Source organism: Dreissena polymorpha, chromosome 1 (assembly GCF_020536995.1).
Source record: "Dreissena polymorpha isolate Duluth1 chromosome 1, UMN_Dpol_1.0, whole genome shotgun sequence".
NCBI classification, from domain to species: Eukaryota; Metazoa; Mollusca; class Bivalvia; order Myida; family Dreissenidae; genus Dreissena; species Dreissena polymorpha.
The window spans coordinates 3056456-3077327 of NC_068355.1; the positions used below are offsets into that span (position 1 = coordinate 3056456).

Sequence of the window (20872 nt, forward strand, 5' to 3'; positions counted from 1 at the left end):
CCACCGCCTCATGTATCTGTTAGTATGTAGATCGGTCCTTCCGTCTTCAGTTATACCTGTCCGAACTCTGAACTTCCCATACGTAGATATGAGCCCCGTCCTTGGAAAACGGAGCTTAATGCATATGCGTTAAGTGTCGTCCCTGATTAGTAAAGGCTTATCTGTTTTCGCCTTCATAAAAACACTTTTCTCTTTAATAAAATGTTTCGTGAAAAAGAAGTCTCGAAAATTCAGTTTAGGTCTAAAGTGACGTCCCTGATTAGCCCGTGCGTACTGCATAGATAAATCCCGGGCAATACTCTTCGCACATGCATTAAGTCCTGTTTTCGCAGAATAAAACTTAAATGATTTGAACTTCTTACACAAAGTTACTAGATGCTCTGCTGACCGAAATAATACATCGTTAACCTATTTTGAGTCTAAAGGTATATTGCAGATAGCACAAAAAAGATACAACGAGTGGCTTATGCGAGTTTCGTCTAACTTGTTCTCTTATGATTATCAATGTACATGTATTTGATGGATTTAATAGACACATAGTCGGCGTCAGCATTAATTGTTTAAAATATATTAAGAGAATAAAGAAAAGATAGGATGTTTTATTTAGAATTATAGTAAAACAGGGGCATTTAAAATAACCTTGATTGGTTTAATAGAAAGATATTTCCAACGTCGTTTACCACAGGGTAATATTGGGTGTCAACTGTACTTGCTGTACATGGCAACGCGTAAAACTATCGAGTCCGGACCCATTGACGATCTGACCAACGACTCCAAGTACACGCTCACGGAAGAAAAACTCCTGACGAAATTCGAGGGATGCGAGGCTGCTCATGGAAGTCAAGATGTTCGCTTCCATGCCGAAACGCTAGTAGGAAAATTAATAACTAATATTGCAGATCATGTTATGCTTCTCCAGAGTATGTGTTTATGATTTAAATGAGAGTTGCGTTTTGAATAGCTGACGTGACTAGCATTTGATATAAGTCGAGCTATTTATATATATATATCAATGTACCGCAATGAAATAAAGAATAGGCATACGTTTTATCCTTAATGGTTTGGTTTGTAAGTTTTATTTGTGTAGCTGTATCAGCAATATTGTATACTTGTTTTGAAATATGAAGTCCGTTCTTATAAATGTCAAGCATTAATCTATTTCAGTGTATATTGCCTTTACCTCCGCGCGATTGCATGTTCAATGTTGATTAACAAAACTTTGTATAAAACAATAACGATTCATTCTTATATAAATACTTATTTATATCTAATACTGCAGACCCTCAATGTAGTTGTTGGCAACAGCGAGGAGATATTCCCGTGCAATGCCCTGGACTGTGACACCATCACGCAGGTGAAGGTCAAGTGCCTGGAACAGATCTACGTGAACTATCCCGCCTCTCAGATGCAAGTGAATCCAAGGGACTTAATTCTGGGTAGGAACAGGCATCTACCACGTATAGTTAACCCATTTATGCCTAGCGTCTAGAAAAAAGGCCTTGACAAACAGCGTAGACCCTGATGAGACGCCGCATGATGCGACGTCTCATCAGGGTCTGCGCTGTTTTCTTAAAGGGATCTTTTCACGCTTTGGTAAATTGACAAAATTGAAAAAAGTTGTTTCAGATTCGCAAATTTTCGTTTTAGTTATGATATTTGTGAGCAAACAGTAATACTGAACATTTACCATGGTCTAATATAGCCATTATATGCATCTTTTGACGATTTTAAAACCTAAAAGTTATAAAGCGTTGCAACGCGAAACGATTGAATAATTTGGAGAGTTCTGTTTTTGTCGTTAAATTTTGTGAAACTACGAAGATTGCTTATATAACGTATAAAATACGCCCCGAATGTGTACTCGGCGGAATAGCTCAGTAGGCTAAAGCGTTTTTACTTCAGGACTCTGGCAGGACTCCAGGGGTCACTGGTTCGAAACCTGGTCCGGGCAATGTTCTTTTCCTTTTTTAAATGTTATTCTTGATTTTTTACTGGAGCTTTTACGATCCAATGTTTACATTTATCGATATAAAGCATTCAATGAATAAGTTAAAAAATGCCAAAATCTGTGAAAAGGCCCCTTTAAAGGAATTTCTGTAAGAAATATTCTAAATATAGAAATGAATATACTATACATCCCCAATTTTGGAAATAAATTGATCCAATTTAGAAGGATTGGAGAGTCCACTAGGCATAAATGGGTTAATATGGAGCAGAATCATTAACAGAGCCTCGTTCTGATAAAACGAGTCTTAATGCATGTCCGTAAATCGTCGTCCAAGATTAGCCTGTATAGGGGGCAGGCTAAGCGGGTTACGAATACATTATATGAAATATTGATTGGAAATGATGCACACGTTTTTAAATGACTATAAACTAATCTTAGAAAACAGTTTTTAAATCCAATTCAATTCATTAGTTTACATACTGCAGATAATCATCTTTAGTATTAAAAGCGTGTAATATATTTGAGCCTCACTCTGGGATAATGGGGTTTAATGCATGTGAGTAAAGTGTCGGCCGAAATTTGCCTGCGCGTTAAAAAGATACTTTAAACGAAACGTACCATAAAAGCGGCAAGTGTCGTTCCTGATTAGCCTTTGCGAACTTCACATGCTGATATGAAACAGCACTTTACGCACATGTATTGAGTCCCGTTTTCCCACAGCGAGAGTCATATTAACTGAGTTAGTTGCAATAATCATTTAACGCTGTATAGTATGTAAAGTATTTTAATTTTTCAGAATGGCACTCTGGGTTTGGCGGACGGATGGTTCTCAGTGACTCGGACAACACTTCCATCAAGGAGGGCGAATGGGTCAAACTCAACACACTGGCTCACTATAACGTGCCGGACCAGAGCAACATGGTTCTGCTGGACCCGTTGGATCACATGGTGGAACAGCAGGAAGACTATGGTATTCATCTGTTGAAACATGCAAGCTTATTCTGCTAAATTAATTATTAGATTGTTTCAATTCAAGACATTGCAATACAGACACCAACGGACATCTATAAAGAAATTTACGACGTGTACCGAATACTTTGAAATGATCGTTTCAAGGCTGCAGCCTCCTTCTTATTTATTGAATTAAGCTTATACCCTGCACTTTATCGTGTCCCTATGTTAAAAAACATTGGCCATTTACCATAAATTATAGCAGTTGCTAAGTCTTTAATTTTTTGTTTAAGTAAATCTCGCTCGGTTGATGGACACAGGCTCTGCAATGGATATTCCATTATGTGTTGGAGATACGGGCAATGAGCTAGAAACAGAGGTCGACCCAAGTCAAGTGGAACTAAAGCCTTGGCACTTGGTGTGTATACTTGTATAGGCTGGTCATTTTCAAAGCAATAGGAAGAAGGTGTGATGCTTTATACATTTCATTGATCATGAACATCACGGGTCAACTGTTAAATTCATCGGATAAGAAATACAATTTATTTTATCTCACATTCGCATGAATAGCTCAAGGTGAGCTTCTGTGGTCAGTCTGTGGTCAGTCTGTGGTCAGTCAGTGTTGCGTCTTGTGCTGTCGACTGTATGCTCATATAAGCCTCTGAAGCCAGATTATTCATTAACTATTATTGGAACGTGTCAGAATGCGTATCAAAATAATACCCGCGCCAAGAATGTAAATCGTGAAAATTTTAGCGTCGAGTTAGGATATGGGTCACTTGCGTCGAAAAAATTAGTCATTAGGTCAAATCTGAAAAAATATTAATACTTTGGCGTTACATTTGTGACTCAATCTTGATAAAATGACTTGGTTAGAATGTTTATCTTGCCATCACACAGGCCGAGTTTGAATTTTGGTCACGAGTGTGAAGACTTAGGTCAACATCAATTTTCAGAAAAACCATATTACCACTCTAGAATCCACATTTATTACTCAAATCTATGACAAATTGCTGAAAACTATGTCACCAGGTCAAGCTTTTGACAAGTAATGTTCGTAGTGTACGAACTTATTTTAGCATTTATGGACCATAATTGCTCGTTGCGTTTTTGCTTTTCACGTTTGTAAAAATTCACAAACGCTTAAAGGTATGTACATTCAACATTCTAATTTATATTGATGTGTCATCTAGAAACGCATTGAAGCATTTTGCTTAATTCATTTGTTGGCAGGTGAAGAAAGAAGAAGAAGGGAAGAATAAAGGAAGGACAATCATTGCAGAACTCTACTTGAACAGACTGTTAACCACCAAGGTGGGATGTTCAATGAATAATGGAGCCTCGTTCTGAGGAAACTTGGTTTATTGCTTCTGTGTGAAGTGTCGTCCAAGATAAGGTTGTGCTGTCCGCACAGGCTACTCAGGGACGACACTGTCCCCGTGAATTTGATTTTCGCTAAAGAGAAACGAAAACCACCATACAAGGTGAAAGGGTCGTTCCTAATAAGTCTGCGCGAACTGCATAGGTTAATTTGGGACGACACTTTATGCACATGCATTCAGCCCCGTTTGTAATATAAAGGAGGATTGTCATTATAACATGAGTTTGTGACACTTGTTGTTGTTTGAAAGGATATAAAAAAAACGAAGTCAGATATTATGTTTCGAATGTTTCTTGTCAAAATTTAGTTTCCAATGAAAACAGTAGATTTTTTTTATTCAATATGAGTAAAACCACACTAAATGTGAAGTAAATGTGTCACTGCGGGTAAGTGATTACTTAACATATAGTGCCAAAAATACACGTTGATTTGTTGTTAATGTTTTTTTTAAGAAGAAATAAAACGATATGTTCAAATACATATAAACATTTACTATTCTCCTATCTAATAACATTCATTTCATATATATAGGATCTGGCACGAGTTGTCATATCATACCATATTTTATTAAAAGAGTTCAGAAATTTTGTTAGTAGGCGAGCCTTTGGCGAGCTTACTAACGAATTTCCTGGACGAGTTTAATAAAATATTGTATGATATGACAACTAGTGTCAGATCTTTTTTATCACATGCTTTTAAATGAGCAAATTAAATAGATTTTATCGCAAAATGATGATAAATCCCGAATGTTGTTCTTATTTCGTGACGTCATGTGACGATGCAACGTCATTTCGGCAAAATAACAAAATGCGATTGGTCAATCGAACGAAAACTAAGCCAATGAAAACGCTTAAAAAGTATATTACACATGCGTAAGATATAGAAGATATTTGTTGGATTCGATGGAATATCGATTTTATTTCACGAGTGATCGTATAAAATAATATTTTCACGAGTGGCGCTACGAGTGAAAATATGTATTTTATGATCACGAGTGAATTAAAATCGATATTCCATCGAATCCAACACATTTTCTTTTTACTTTATGTTGTTTCACCGTTAATTTGCATTGTTAAAGATTTTACCTGGATAATTTTGCTGGATTTATGACGTAATTTTGTCGAAAAATGACGTCATTTCACAGTAATACAGTACAAAAATATCGGTTTTTTTAAGGTTGTTTTTCACCGTTTAAAACAGAGAAATACCAGTTTTATTTCTCTGATATTTCTTTTTAAACCACCGGAAAGCAAACAATAAAAAATATTCGTAATGGTTATATTACATGGGAAACAGGGTATGGCATGTGATAAAATAACGTTTGTTTCAAGTAACTAAGTGCAATATCACCATGCAGGCTTGTTTTAACTTCAGCAATCCCTCATGCAGTACGTTGGCAACGTGTTTGGAGACGTTCTTGACAGAAACAATTGTCCGCCACCAGCAATGTTCCTGTTTCGCTTTCTGGATAATATTGGGGATCGAATGAATGCCGATCCAAACATCGTACACGCATGGAAGAGTCACAGGTTTAAATAAAATATAACTATTTAATGTTTGTACCTGGAAATTTATTAATTCCTTTGCGAAAGCTTGAATATACAACTCAAAAATGAAATGAACATTGAGTGGTAGAACAAGTCGTGTAAAGGACATTTTTCATATGAATGCAAATTATGAAATAATTACCACACATGTATTTTCTCCAATATACGTTCTCAAACGCCTGGAATGTAAGCCCATCATGTAAACATGTGTAAATTAAATATTATCAACATTGTTTAGCTATGCCATCCGAGTACTAGCGCACCTGATTCAGTCCCCGGAAATGTTGTTTGACGTCACCAAGCCGAGCTATGTGAGTGACAACCTTGACGTCATCAGCCAGGTCTTCATCGACAGTTTTGAGCTCGCCGAGCACAAGTTCACTGCGGTTAGTGACGACTAAACTATTATATGGGCCGTGTTCTGTGAAAAGGGGGTAAATTGAATGTGCGTAAAGTGTCGTCCCAGATTAGCATGTGCAGTCTGCACAGGCTAATCAGGGACGACACTTTCAGCTTTTATGATATTTTTCGTTTACAGAAAGCATCTTCTTTGCACGAATCCAGTTTAGGCGGAAAGTGTCTTCCCTAATTAGCCTGTAATAATAATAATAAATCTATGTCTATATTATACAAAATCCTGCTCAATAAAACAAACGATTTTTAAATCCGGTGTCATTTTCTGTATACTTTTACTGCTTATAAACATGTTCATCCGTTCGATCTAATATCGGTTGATCGCGCTATTAAACATATCAATTCACCGGTTTTATAGGAATATATAATTTGTTATAGAAAGACCAATCTATTAAATATTGTGTTTGTTGAAGTGTTCTTTGCTAAACAGTTGAAAATGAGTGTACTTGCTGTTCGATGTCAACGTATTTTCAGAGGAATAAAAACTTAACGCAAGGTATTACAGATGGATATAATATTGTAACGATATCACAAAGGGCAATACAAATTTAAGTTAAGATATGGCATATTACGTGTATTATGTAAAAACTATGCAACTTAGCTGATATTCATATTTAATTAGTCGAATGAATATGGATTCAAATGTGATCATATGGCATGTGGGCTAGACGAATTGACACACTGAGTACGTTAATGATTGTAATGATTATACAAATAATATATTACCTGTTTGGAATTTATTGCAATCACAAAATAATATTTTCCTGAAATTGTGAATCTTGGATCCTATTGACTTTTGCTAAATAACAAATCATTCATTCCCGTAGAGTTTAGAATGAGCAGCTCTCCCTTATAACTGGGTGTAGTGCATGTGTGTTAAGTGTTGTCACAGATTAGCCTGTGCAGGCCACACAGGCTTATCAGGGGCGACACTTTCCGCTCTCATCGACTTTTCCGTTTAAAGGAGGTCTATTCCATACGAAAATCATGTGTATGAGGAAAGGGGTTGTCCCTGATTAGACTTAGTGGACTACACAGGCTACTCTGGAACGCCACTTTGCGCACATGCATTAACCCATTAATGCCTAGCGTCTACAAAAAAGGCCTTGGCAAACAGCGTAGACCCAGATGAGACGCCGCATGATGCGGCGTCTCATCAGGGTCTGCGCTGCTTGCTTCAAGGAATTTCTGTAAGAAATATTCTAAATATAGAAATAAATATACTAGACATCCCTAATTTTGGAAATAAATTGATCCAATTAAGAAGGATGGGAGAGCCCACTAGGCATAAATGGGGTAAGCCCACATTATCAAAACGATGCTCCAAAACTGTTAATGAAACTGTTCCTATTCACCCCAGAACTCCGCCTCACACAAACTGGTGTTCTTCAACGAAGTGCGAGATTACCGGGAGAAAGTCAAGGAGTTCTATGCAAATATCCGCGGAACAGAGTTTGACAACTTAGCACTTATAAAATACATGAATGAAGTGAACGAGGTTAGTAGGCGTTTATTAACTTTTTATTATGGTCGCAATAATATAGACATATAATCTGATGTGACCACCAGCTATTTTTGTTAGTTCATAGGTATTTTAACAGTCATTTCGAATGTATAGAAAACAATAATAAAGGCCTCATGCACAACATATAACATTTTTTAATTTAATATATATATTTAATATTATGCAACTGTAAATTAAAACATGTATACATTAAACACTTAAGTGAATACGTATTAATCGAATGAGCATACCTCCTTTGTAATATTCCGGTCGTTGTCGTATAGTTTATGTGTTAACATGCCAGTTTGTCATTTATCAGATTCAAGAAAAGACTACTTTTGACAAGAATGCAGCTCTCTACAGATTATTCATGCAGATAAAGCCTTACTCGGGAGAGGTAATTATGTACACATGAGCCGCTCTCAGAGAAAAGGGGGTTTAATGTATGTGCATAAAGTGTCTGCCCAGATTAGCCTGTGCAGCACAGGCTTATCAGGGACGACACCTTTCGCTTCAACTGGATTTTTGATTAGAAGAGACTTTCTGTAAACGACAAATATCATAAAAGCGGAAAGTGTCGTTCCTGATTAGCCTGTGCGGACTGAACAGGCTAATATGCGACGACACTTAACCCACATGCATTAAACCGCTTTCCACAGAGTACGGCTCATATAAAAAAAAATTCACATTATTCTCCTTCTCTTAAATGTCTGTTTATTCAAATTGACACTGATGTTACAGAAGCTCACTCCATCTGACACTTGCTGATTGTGATCTTAAGTATACATGTTATTTAAGTATTAACGTATGGGAATAAAAATAACGAACCTTTCTCGCAAATGTACATCCTCGATATAATTTATTGAATATCTGTTAATTTGAATCCAGCAATAGGACACTTGTTAATTAATTGTAGAACAAAAGCGTAAATACCGTAACATCTCTAAATTGATGTTAAACGAACTTCAGATAATGGACGACTTGTCATCGAACAAGATCACGAGGTCCTTGCAGCTGCACACAAAGTTGGCGGAGATTCTGACAAAGGTCGACGAGGACTAAAATTCCAACGTGAAGCTCTAACCACTAAAGTATAAACTTTGGTCTTAGATAGTGAATGTACAGTCTATCAAAGAAGACTAATTTGGGACAATTTCAGAACATTGAGTAACCTATATGAAATCGAAGATAATCGTGTTTTCATTGTGGGTTGCCCTCGTAATAAAAAATATTGATTTTTGAGATAAGGACATACTTTGCTAATGTTTAAGATACCATAGTAAATCGTATTATAAAAGTTTATTTAAAAATGAATGCATTTATAACTACTTTTAAAATCAAAGAATATTTTAATTGTGTAGACGAACTTTATACAAATTGCCCTTCAGTCGTATATCAAAGTTATTTCACTCGATGTAAATAATTCATACACACTTATACATGTACTTGAATAATGTTTGTAATGTGGCTTTGTATATTAGATTTGCAGGATTTCAATATATTGTGCTAGTAGCAGTTTGTTATGCTATATGCTTGTTGAGTCGTGGATAATTTTCATAAAGTGGTTACATCACAAATATTTGATAAATATATGACTATGAATCATTATAAACATAATAATTAACATTTGGTCTGTAAATGTGTTGCTTTTTTAATGTGTATCGTCAGTTATAATAATAAATAATCGATTGTCAGATAGTGTCGAACTGCCATCTTAAAAATGTTTACTTGTTGAGACGTGTATTCTGATTTGCAGAATAATTCAAGATGTGCATACCTATAAATAGCCTTAACCTGACATGGAAGAGGAGGTTAATTTCTTGTGAAAAATGTCAAAAGATGATGTAGTATGGAAATGCTCATAAATGAACGATGGTGTGTTACTTAGGAAAAATAAATGAACAATTTATAAAATATGAAATATTTGATAAGAGCTCTAATGAATAACACTATTGACATTTTTTGTTGCCTTTTTGATCAGCAAAACAATGATGACCGGGTCAAAATCCGTTTTCTGTAACGACTGCATAATGTGGAAACGTTTTATCACGTACTTTCACACGATCTTTATAGCCACGACTCTTCAAGAAGCCATGACTCAACAAGAAACTACCATATATGTGAATAGCTTATTTGCTTTAATGAGCAAGCAATCGATTGGTGTTGTAAAATGTCAAATCTCTAACTTTGGTGTCTACCCACATTGAAAACAGATCTCTTATACGCACATACGATTCATAAGCACAATTTGATTTGTAATTATATATGCCGTATCCTAATATTTTTTATTTTGTGTTCCTTTTTTATTGCATGATGTAATCTAAAAAACAATAAGCAAATTGATGATTAAAATAAAATCAATTAGAAAATTATCATACAATACATCAAAATAATACGCATTGATGATATAATAAGTCAAGTATTATGGATGTGACTTTCAATTTCAAATTGTCAAACTCATTTTAGTTTAATACCTGTGTATGAAGGTGTTTATATTTAATTATTGAGGTAAAAGAGTTTTTTACTTTATTAAAATTATCTCGAGAATTTTTTGACTCTTCAGGTATGTATTTTATCGACTTGTATTATATATGCTTCACTATGATGTTTTCTTTTTTTTCGGTGCATAACAAACTTATACGACTGTTTATTTAAAATGTCTACGTATTTACCGTCAAAAGACATTTTCCTCGCCGAATTTATCCAAACAAACGGCTCGAATATAAGTTGTATTATGATTTTGTTTTATCGATTGGTATAATATGTTAATTATAAATATATCGTATACGTGTGTTACCCGGTGACAAATAAATGTAATGAAATAGGACGAAATGTAGTTTTTTTTTCTTACCAGATCGCCATTTAATCTTAAATATTATGTATGAAAAAAATATCTGAAAAATTGTTTTTGTTATAAATGATTGTGTTCGGCCGTGCATTTTCATAAATTGCATATGTTTTTTTTTATATTTTCAAATAACTTTTAAACAATTGAATTAGATCAAGGATATCTCATTATTCGAGAATAATCATAGATTGATTACGTTATTATCTCAAAGTTATGACTCTTCGTATTACAATGATATTATCGAGTCACCTTGTATGAAATGGTATTCATCAAAAGAAGTCGCGCACTTGTTACACTTAACGGTGCCGCCTCCGCTTTTTGAACGAGAGAAATCGAGAGATGTAAGTATAAATCAAAGGAGGGTTCAGTGCGTTTTCCGATTTTCACACGTGAGAAATTTACCTTTAAACCATTTGTTAGAAGGTCAATGCTGTCAACAACACATAATCATTTAGTTATTACATAAGCTTTTATCTGAACGAATTCTGATAAAATCTTACCATACACCTCCGTACACCTGCCATTGACTCGGAAGGTGGTTACTTAGTTTGTGTGTGTTTCATATTGTCTCATATAGGTTTACAGTTGTGCCATGATATTTCGAAATACTTTAGTTCATAGAAGGTTACAGTCCAACTAGTTGTTGTAAACTAACTTTATTTTCATATAAGAAATCAATTTTATTTAAAAAAAACAGACCGATAAAAAAGACAGACCGACCGACCGACAGACCGACCGACAGACCGACCGACCGACCGACCGACCGAGAGACAGACAGACCGAGAGACAGACAGACAGACAGACAGACAGACCAGACCAGACCAGACCAGACCAGACCAGACCAGACCAGACCAGACCAGACCAGACCAGACCAGACCAGACCAGACCAGACAGACAGACAGACAAACAGATTCACCCGCCACTTGCAGTCCCCTTTGTTAAATAATTTAATTGTAGAATGAACTCAATATTCATAGCGATATCCATACATTGGTTGAGCAATTGCATATACATATATCTGTCAAAGTTATGCTCATTTGAGCTGCAAATGTTACGATATTTGTGTTTCAGTATGAATTAGTTAAGACTTTTGTATAAACGATGTGCTTGTTTTTATATATTATTTTTTTTTTTTATTCCTTACGGAATAAGTTAAAATATTCATAATAAGTCGTTATCAAAGAGTTTCTTCTTAACAGTGTTCTAATAAGACTCAAAATATTTGAGAAAGGATATTTGTTCCGGAAAGAAAATTCAAGTATAAATGACATTTTTTTCAATTATTATCTGTTAACCAACGCTACAGCACTTTACCAAGTGTTAGATATATTTATTCATATGTAATATGGGTTTTTTAAACCAGTTTTGACCTTTCAACAGATTTAAAGCCCCCAGTGCATTTCAATAACCATTTCAAGGATATGATTCGAATGCAATTTTTTATTATATGGGCCTTGCTCTGTGAGAAGGGGTCTAATGTATGTGCGTAAAGTGTCATCAAAGATTATCCTAAGCAGCCCACACAGGCTAATCAAGGACGACATTTTCCGCTTTTATGATATTTGTCGTTTCAAGAAAAATCTTCTTGGCAAAAATCTAGTTTAGGCGGAAGGTGTTGTAGCTGATTATCCCTTGTAGACTGCACAGGCTAATCTGGACGACACTTTACGCACATTCATTTAACCCCTTTTTCACAGAGCACGGCCCATATTATTAAAGTTGTGTTGAATTAATTGCCCAGCATTTTATTAATTATGCCTTAAATAAAACTAACTTCAATTACTTATCTCCTGATATCGTTGCTTGAGATGCAGTATTCATTCATTTAGTGATGCTGCTCCAAGCTTAATGACTATGCACGTATATAGTTGGCAGACAAGAAATAATAACCCAGCTGTTCAATTACTCTTTCGCTTTCTTACCTTTTAAAGACATTGGCGCTGCTGAACACGCTTCATGACGATGTCACTTACATGTTGTTAACAATACGAGTTGCAACTTTACCATTTTTATAATTAAAGAGTACAGTATATTGAGTACTTTTAAAATTCATAAGTTGTATGTGTCTGCTACTGAATGTTATTACAACGTGTTCAACAAGCTAGCATTATCCAATACTCAGCAGCTCAATGTTATACTCTGCTTTTGTAAAGCGAATATATAACGAGATATAGTTACAATATATCTACAGGTACACTTCGTCGTTTTTCAGCTGCTGACGTTGATTTCTTCACAAGCTGAACATTTCTTTTGAAAGATATATGTGCGCATATAAAAAAGTATTGTTTTACTCACCAGGGAATGAACATGTATTCACATGAAATCGCTCCGTTACCAAAACAACATGAATACTTTATCAACATTAATTACAACAAAAATGCTTTTAACGATAAACAGTGACTGTGAGACGCTAAACAAATCATTTGTTTGCTGTATGTGAATAATACTTGTGTTTCGTTTAATAAAAGGTTATGCAAAAGAACAAGTGAATACATTGTTTCACAGATATATTGTTTATATTAATATAAATATGCTCATATATAAAATACGAGGACACCTTACACGTTCACCTTTTTGAGATTTACGACATTTTATGGCAATTTTTTCAACTTTTAAAAATTAATGTCTTTAAAAGAACATTGTGTAGCTTTAATTTTTCGTTAAGACATATAAAGCAATGTTTTCCACTTAATGTAAGGTTTTATGTATAAATATTATTTTCCTAATATTGAAACTTGCTTAAATACAACTGTATGTCGAGTTCGGTATACTTCATAAGGGTTGTAATTAAGAAGCCTCACGCGTACGCGTCAACTACTTTACTGACCTATTGCCTTGCCATTATTACTAAACATTTTGGACAACGATTCTCTCACGGAAATTGAGAATGGGTGTACTAAGAAGAAATATGGCTCAGCATATTGTCGATATTGCATGCATCTGGTTTATGCATCGAAGTAGTTCATGTGGGGCCTTTGTTTCTGTATGCATGAAAAAGATGGTTTGTTTTTGGAACTTATGTTTTATTTTTCAAAGAAACGATCTTAAAACATTCTTGAGGTTCGAGACTCAGTAAAACATTTACCCGGCAATTCAATCGCAATTTGTCGCTTTGCCTTCCCATTGTAAAACTCTACACACATTTATTAAATAGTTAATGAGTGAGAAACAACTGTAAACAATGTGGACGCTTACCTTCGACAGCACAATGTGATTGCATCCAGCAGAACTTACATATTTCAAGAATGTAAAACTTTAATTAGCACATGCAACATAATGACGATGCTTCTAAGAACGCTTTTCATGTGTGTATGTGTCTCGCTATGGAACTAGGAATAATCTTCGAGGTATGAATCTCCGTTAATGGACAATACACCAAGCGTCATTATGGTCAAAATGTGGTTATCGAATAGCTTGAACGCATCCGCGGTGCGACCATGGTGCCAAGTTTCCGGTTACCAGGTATGGTTTTTGTAAACTTTGTTTCGACTTCATTTCTTTAGGAGCAACATAATGCATTAACGGTGAGAGCAAGCCACGAGTATAATGTGGATCAAACGTTAAGATTTTGTATCCAAGGTAGTAATACAATCGTTAAACATGGATAGATAATTTTACGGGCCTAGTTTGCTCAATTGTATAGGGTTCAGTCCTCCTGCTGTGTGCACCCTTCGTGTGTTTTGTTTTACTTGTAACATTAATTTACGTAAACAACTGAACTATTTGGAAAAGTTTTACATACATATGGTAACAAAGAAAATTATATACATGTATAATATAATGTTCAAATATCCAGAGCTGTGAGACTAGGACATTTAGGAAAAACAAACTGTTTAAGCTCTTAAACTACACAGCAAAGGATTTTAGATTTGGATTCTTAAAGCGAGAAGTCGACTTTAAGCGTTTTTTCTCAGTCATGGGAGAATAGCGTTTCTAATGCGTAATCATTTTTACGATCTATGTTGATGACTTTCATTTAAATAGCATTTACTGCATTAGTCAGCGGAACTATTTTATTCCTTTGAATGTCAGTCATGGGAGAATAGCGTTTCTAATGCGTAATCATTTTTACGATCTATGTTGATGACTTTCATTTAAATAGCATTTACTGCATTAGTCAGCGGAACTATTTTATTCCTTTGAATGTAATTAAAACTTTCTTCGTTTAAATTAAGTTTGCTTATTTCATTTTGCCAAAATGTGAAAGTCTATTACAACGCTTATTTTATGAAAAGACCGGTTCGGGAGATCTATGATAGTTGAGTTTGAATATGCATGTCGCATATAGGCGTGGTCGGCTATTAGACAGCGGCGACAAAGACATAAAGCACACAACATTTTGCAGTGTTACATTATCTGTTTTTCAAATGGTGATATTTCGGTTTCTTATATAGTTATTCATGATGTTTTAGAACAGATTGACTACTTGATACGTATTTTTTCTACAGCAAAGGCTTTAACGGTTCAGATAATTTGTATTATGAACAATTTCTCGATTTGTTACGCAATAACGGATTTTTCTATGAGGAGGAATTGTTTTCCGTTTATACGAGGTGATAAGATTGCATTCTTTTTAAAAATGAATTCGTATGTATCGTTTTAAAATTAGTTTTACAATTTGCTTTATTTATAGGTTATTCTAAGACAATCGTTCAGCTCAATGGCAATACATTTTATTAATAAGCATGTACCTTTATTGTAATTAATGTTTATCCTACAAACATGCATTTCTAACGTCCACATGTTAGCGTATATTAAAAGCTAGTGGTTAAAAATTGTTTTACCAATTGACCCGAACCGAGTAATGACAATGAACGTTTGAACTGCATTGAACATACACTTTTTAGATCATTAACACGTTTGTAAATGTAATTTAGCTATTTCAGATGTAAAATAAAAAAAACTAACACGAAAATAAATGTTGGTAATCTTTAAACATCCGCACTGTCATATGTAAGTATATAATAACCACGTAAAAGCTTTTCCAGACACACGTTTCAGTGTTCCGTTTTTAAGTCATAGTGCAGCAATAACTGGACAAATCTTTAATCTTGAATTCAGTTTGGGTATAAGCATAGCTTTAAACACAGTAGATTGTATTACCGATTACTAAGGTTTATTTATTGGTAAAATTTGTAAATAAAGTTTTATAAACGTTTGAAACTTTGTTATTAATTACATCATTAAATTAAATAAATTCATTATGTCAGTGCTTATTTGACTATGCATGTTCTGCCTGGTTTACTAACTTGCGGAAAACTCTTAAGTCTAAATTACAAATTACTCAACACAAAGTTGTGCGATTCATTTTAAATATTCCAACAAGAACCACACGGACCTGCTCAGATTTTCACAAACTAGGAATGTTAAAACTAAATGATGTCAAACAACTTAGTCTAAATAATGTACATTATGACAAATGTCCTGTGTACATGAATAAAACTTTATTAAGAAATCATATGTTCATAGCTACTGCACAAGATAGAGGAAGTGTAATTTCTATGTTCCTGTCATAAAATCAGCAACAGCTCCAACTTTTTATTATAATGGTGTTTTTTAACTTGGAATGCCCTTCCAGAATTTCTTAACAAGAACCTCTAGGGTTGAGCGTGGCCGACTGTCATGTTTTTTTATTTTTCTAAGTGTTTTGATATCCTCTGTTTGTGGTTTTTGACGAGTTTATATAATCCAGTGCTCGCTGAAGTTGTTAATCGCATATACATTTCACGATTTTTAGATTTGCTAACATTATTATAAGATAATTTTATAACCCTTTAAAATAATATGTTTGTAGCAATATGCAATTATAGTGTTGTTTGCTATCAGAAGCAGTAATGTAAAGGACATCTTTGGATATAAGTCGTAAGACTTTCAAGAGCTTTCCTGGCAGTACATGTCCTTATATCTGACTACAATAAACTAATTGTTATCAGTTTAATGTAAATGTATCTCAAATATATAGCTCATGAAGTCAATGCAATCTGTGATAATTTGTTCTCAATGTATGTGTTTGTTTTTAAGTTAATTTGTTCTAAGCCTCTGTGAAACGTGTAAATATTAGTAATGTATGTAAATGCTTGTTTTTTACGTTAAATTGTTTTAAGCCTTTGTGAAAATAGTAAATGTTATTAATGTATGTAAATGTATCTCAAATTAAAACCTCATGAAGTCAATTAAATCTGTGATATGTTTGTGTTCATTATATGTGTTTGTTTTCAGTTAATTTGTTTTAAGCATCAGTGTAAATTGTAAATGTTTCTAGGTGACATGTATGTGCCGAATAAACCTATCTATCTATAACGTATGAATTTTGTTTAATTCCAACTGGGTTGAGTTGTTCGATTCTGAAAGTGCAGTTTAATGCAAACGTGTGCCCTTCTGTTTACATAGGACAAAGAATGACACTTGTCTAAATTATTCTACAAAGCCGCTGCAAATATGTGACTTAACGACGTTCTGAAAAGTGTCTTATAAATGGTACATATTAATAACTTAACAAGTTATTTACATATGGTTAATGTTTGTATTGTCTAAAAAACCATATTTGGTAAAAAAAAAAGTCCAAAATTAAGATGAAATACAAAAGTTCGCAATAATAATGTCATATTGACATCAAAAACGCTCAATATACAAAAACGAATAATAATCAAAAACGTTGAGCTGTTTTTGTAACCTCTCTTAGAAAAGTTTTCATACGCGATAGCTGGCGGAGCTTTTGAATTTAATAGCGTGCACATGTATTCGATGAGCACCGCTTAATTCAAAATAGTTGTTTTCAAATTTATTTATTTATTTCTCCAAAAGCTATAAGTTTTAAATGAAATGACAGTAATACGCTATAATAGTAACTTTTATTGTAAAAAGTGAGTACATCCCAGGTGGTTAGCGTGTGGCTATGATATTAACCAGTGAAACCATCATTTTGAATGATAAATAATCTTATTATAACGAAAAATCAACTTTTGTGAAAAAAAATACTATCAAACATATATATATATATATATATATATATATATATATATATATATATATATATATATATATATATATATATATATATATATATATATATATATATAACAAGGTATTCAATTCGAAATCATCCGAAAACAGGGTGCATCGCTTTGAACAGCCATTACTTCATCAATTTGAAGCGATTTTACGAGCTGGGTCTTATTCAACGCAGAAATGAATTTCCTTTCTGGAAATGTACATGTCTTGCAATATTTTTACAAATACTCGGTCAAGTTTTAAGGAATAACACGATACACAACTCGGATGACCCACTAAACATCGATCAGACAGTATCTAAGACTGAAATCTTCACGGAGTAAAAGGCATTTTCCCTGCAAAGTTCACGGCCCTCGATACCATAATTCAATAAAACGTATGAAAAACCATTCTTACCGTGCTTGCCGTTGCATTATGCATAAAAACTAACTGTCCAGCGCCGTTTGAAACTTTGTTCACATACATTTCAACTAACTGACATTTCAAACACACGAGTGTTTTAATTGGTCCAACGCGAAGGTGTGTCTTTACAGCTGGGGATTTCATTCATGAATTCTGTCTGATCGGTATCAAGTAGGTCAAGCGAATTGTGTATCGTTTTATTTCTTGAAATTTAACCAATCATGTGTATAAATATAACAAGATATATACATTTCCAAAAAAGGAAATTCATTTCTGCGTTGAATAAGACCGGGTTCATGAAAATCGCTGTTCAATTGATGAAGTAATGGCTGTTCAAAGCGATGCACCCCGTTTTCGGGCGATTTCGAGTTGAATACCTTGTTATATATATATTTGATAGTAAAATGTTTTTCCCAGAAAAGTTGATTTTTCGTTAAAATATGATTATTTATCATTCAAAATGATGTTTTCACTAATTAATATCATAGCCACACGCTAACCACCTGTGGAGTACATCACACGAATCGGCGAATGTATCGACAGTATGCATTTCGATCGAACATTCTCTAAATGAATTTCCTCATTTTGTTTATGCATAAACATACGTCATATTTGTGGCAGTTTTTACACCATTCAATGATAAGGCTTAGGAAACGATTTTCGGAAACACGCGCCAGGATGCTCAGAAGCGCAGGCTTAAATGTAAACATTTACGGTCTGAAGGCACCGAATTTGTTCGCTGTTGTATAATCTTAGACACAACTCAGTTTTCAAAATTATGTTTAAGTTATTTTATACAGTCGAACGCGCTAGGATATAAGCTACCTAAAGTTTACAATGTATGAACAATTTCTTTTTCATATGTATACTTATTGGCGTCGCACTGGAGTGCGGCGAGTAGTATGTAATGCATTTTTTTTCGCTTATGGGAGGAAAAGTTATTTTACGGATCAATGTATATATTTTTGTTTTAAGAATATTTTGCATAGTGGTGATTTTTGTGTGTAAATTAGTGTAAATAAGTACTGCATTTGTGCCTATTACATTTATTGCAACATTTATTGACAATAATGCAAAGCTAATTGTTATAATTAATAACTGATCCACAATTGATCACAGGGGAAAGATCACAGGGACTGGGCAAATACGCGAAACTTTCTGTTTTTGTATTAAAACAAATGATGTTTTGTATAAAAACAAAACATAATCAAAATAGATTTATTTTGTGGTTTTTCTAATTTGCTTATTTAGTGGAGAATCAATGTAGCACGATATTTGACTGACGACCTATCGTCAAAGCAAACAAGTTTATTGGAAGGCGTAGTGGTACGAAAAGTACAATGTATTAGTTTATTAATAGACATATAATAGCGATCGCTATAACAACTTCACCAAATAGCAGTACATAAGTGAATGTCAGCCGGAATAGCTCAGTTGGGAGAGCGTTAGACTGAAGTTGTTTACGCAACAGTCATCTAAAGGCCCCCGGTTCAATCCCGGGTTCCGGCACGAACGGAACAGTTCGGCGGCTGACAATTTTTTCAGTCAGGTTAATAAATATAATAGAGCTTTATTTTATGTAGACATTTTAAAATCCAATTTACTACAATTGGACATTTTTATTTAAATTAATGGATGCAACGTGGTGACAACGTTAATTAACATTTCCTACATCACTTAAATATCTTATATAAAATACACGTGTTTTAATATTAACAAATAAATGCAAACAGCACATCTATTATCCATGTATTTTTATGGTTGTCTATCATAGGCCCTAAGTACTATCCCTACCACATATAGAGCGCGAAGCGCGACACGTATTATTGATTGTAACACTGAGTTGCGATAAAGGAAGCAGCCACTTATCAAGGAGGAGCTGTGTCCCAGCAACCCGTTTCCCTAGAGTCAAGCATTCCTCGGAGTTTTTTTTAAGAACCACATATAGAGCGCGAAGCGCGACACGATACTATCCAGGTGGTACGGGCCCTTAAGAATTTTCCGACCATTACGTCCATAGTTATCTTCCTTAGAAATTGAGAAATTGTGAAATCCTTGTTCGAAGTCCAAAATTTTCATCCGATTGTTCCCAAACTTGCACAGTTTTTTATCAATGAGGACCCAACCAAAACTCTATATGAGCAATATCGGACCATAAGTCCAGAATTATGTCTCTTTGAATTTAAAAATAAAAGTGAAAAACTGCTTGGTTAGGTGATTATATCAACATTTTTCATCAGATTCTTTCCAAACTTACAGTGTCTTCATATCAATGAGCATTTTTACCTCATTTAAAATGAGAAACATCGGGACAATAAGTCCAGAATTTGTTTCTATTAAATTTGACAAAATAAACAATTTTCACTTGTTAAAAAGATTTCACAACTTTCGTCTGAATCTTTCCAAACTTGTTAAGTGTTTTATATCAGTATTACTCGAACCCTATTGAAAATGATGAATATCGGAGCAATAAATCTATTATGATCTTTTACTGAATTTCAAAGTATTGTGAAATGCAATTTCTTTATGCAATTTACAGTTTTCATTCATTTTTTTTCAAACTTTTACAGTGTTTTCATATCAATGAGTACTCAACCCCTATCGTAAATGAGCACCGTAAGAATAAGTTCAGAATCATCTCCCCTTGATGTTGAGAAAAATATGAAATTACGCTTACAAGATGAAGCAGATTTTTTAAAACCTACGCAGTTCTATTCCATTAATGAAAACTGCACACGGATGCCAGTAATAAAAGGAAACTAATGTAAACAAAATGAACTATGAAATATTTGGGGGTTACAACACAAAATCATAGATAATGGTTATTTGGGGGTTATAACACAACATCATAAATAATGGTTATTTG

At 34.1% G+C, this 20872-nt stretch overlaps 1 protein-coding gene and 1 non-coding gene across 2 annotated transcripts in view; both read left to right on the top strand.

Moving 5' to 3' along the window:
• Positions 1–10577, top strand: part of LOC127864896 (plexin-B1-like) — a 58761-nt gene extending 48184 nt beyond the window's left edge. The window contains exons 11-20 of the mRNA XM_052404786.1: positions 686–871; positions 1280–1436; positions 2745–2918; positions 3193–3317; positions 4133–4213; positions 5655–5809; positions 6066–6213; positions 7602–7739; positions 8065–8142; positions 8715–10577. Of these exons, the coding sequence (XP_052260746.1) occupies positions 686–871; positions 1280–1436; positions 2745–2918; positions 3193–3317; positions 4133–4213; positions 5655–5809; positions 6066–6213; positions 7602–7739; positions 8065–8142; positions 8715–8807 (1335 nt within the window). The 3' untranslated portion in view covers positions 8808–10577. The remainder of the gene's footprint in view (positions 1–685; positions 872–1279; positions 1437–2744; positions 2919–3192; positions 3318–4132; positions 4214–5654; positions 5810–6065; positions 6214–7601; positions 7740–8064; positions 8143–8714) is intronic.
• Positions 10578–19425: 8848 nt separating this feature from the next.
• Trnaf-gaa (transfer RNA phenylalanine (anticodon GAA)) lies at positions 19426–19515 on the top strand. The gene is given in 2 exon segments: positions 19426–19462; positions 19480–19515. It is a non-coding gene; the product is annotated as a tRNA-Phe (tRNA).
• The last annotated feature ends 1357 nt before the right edge of the window (positions 19516–20872 follow it).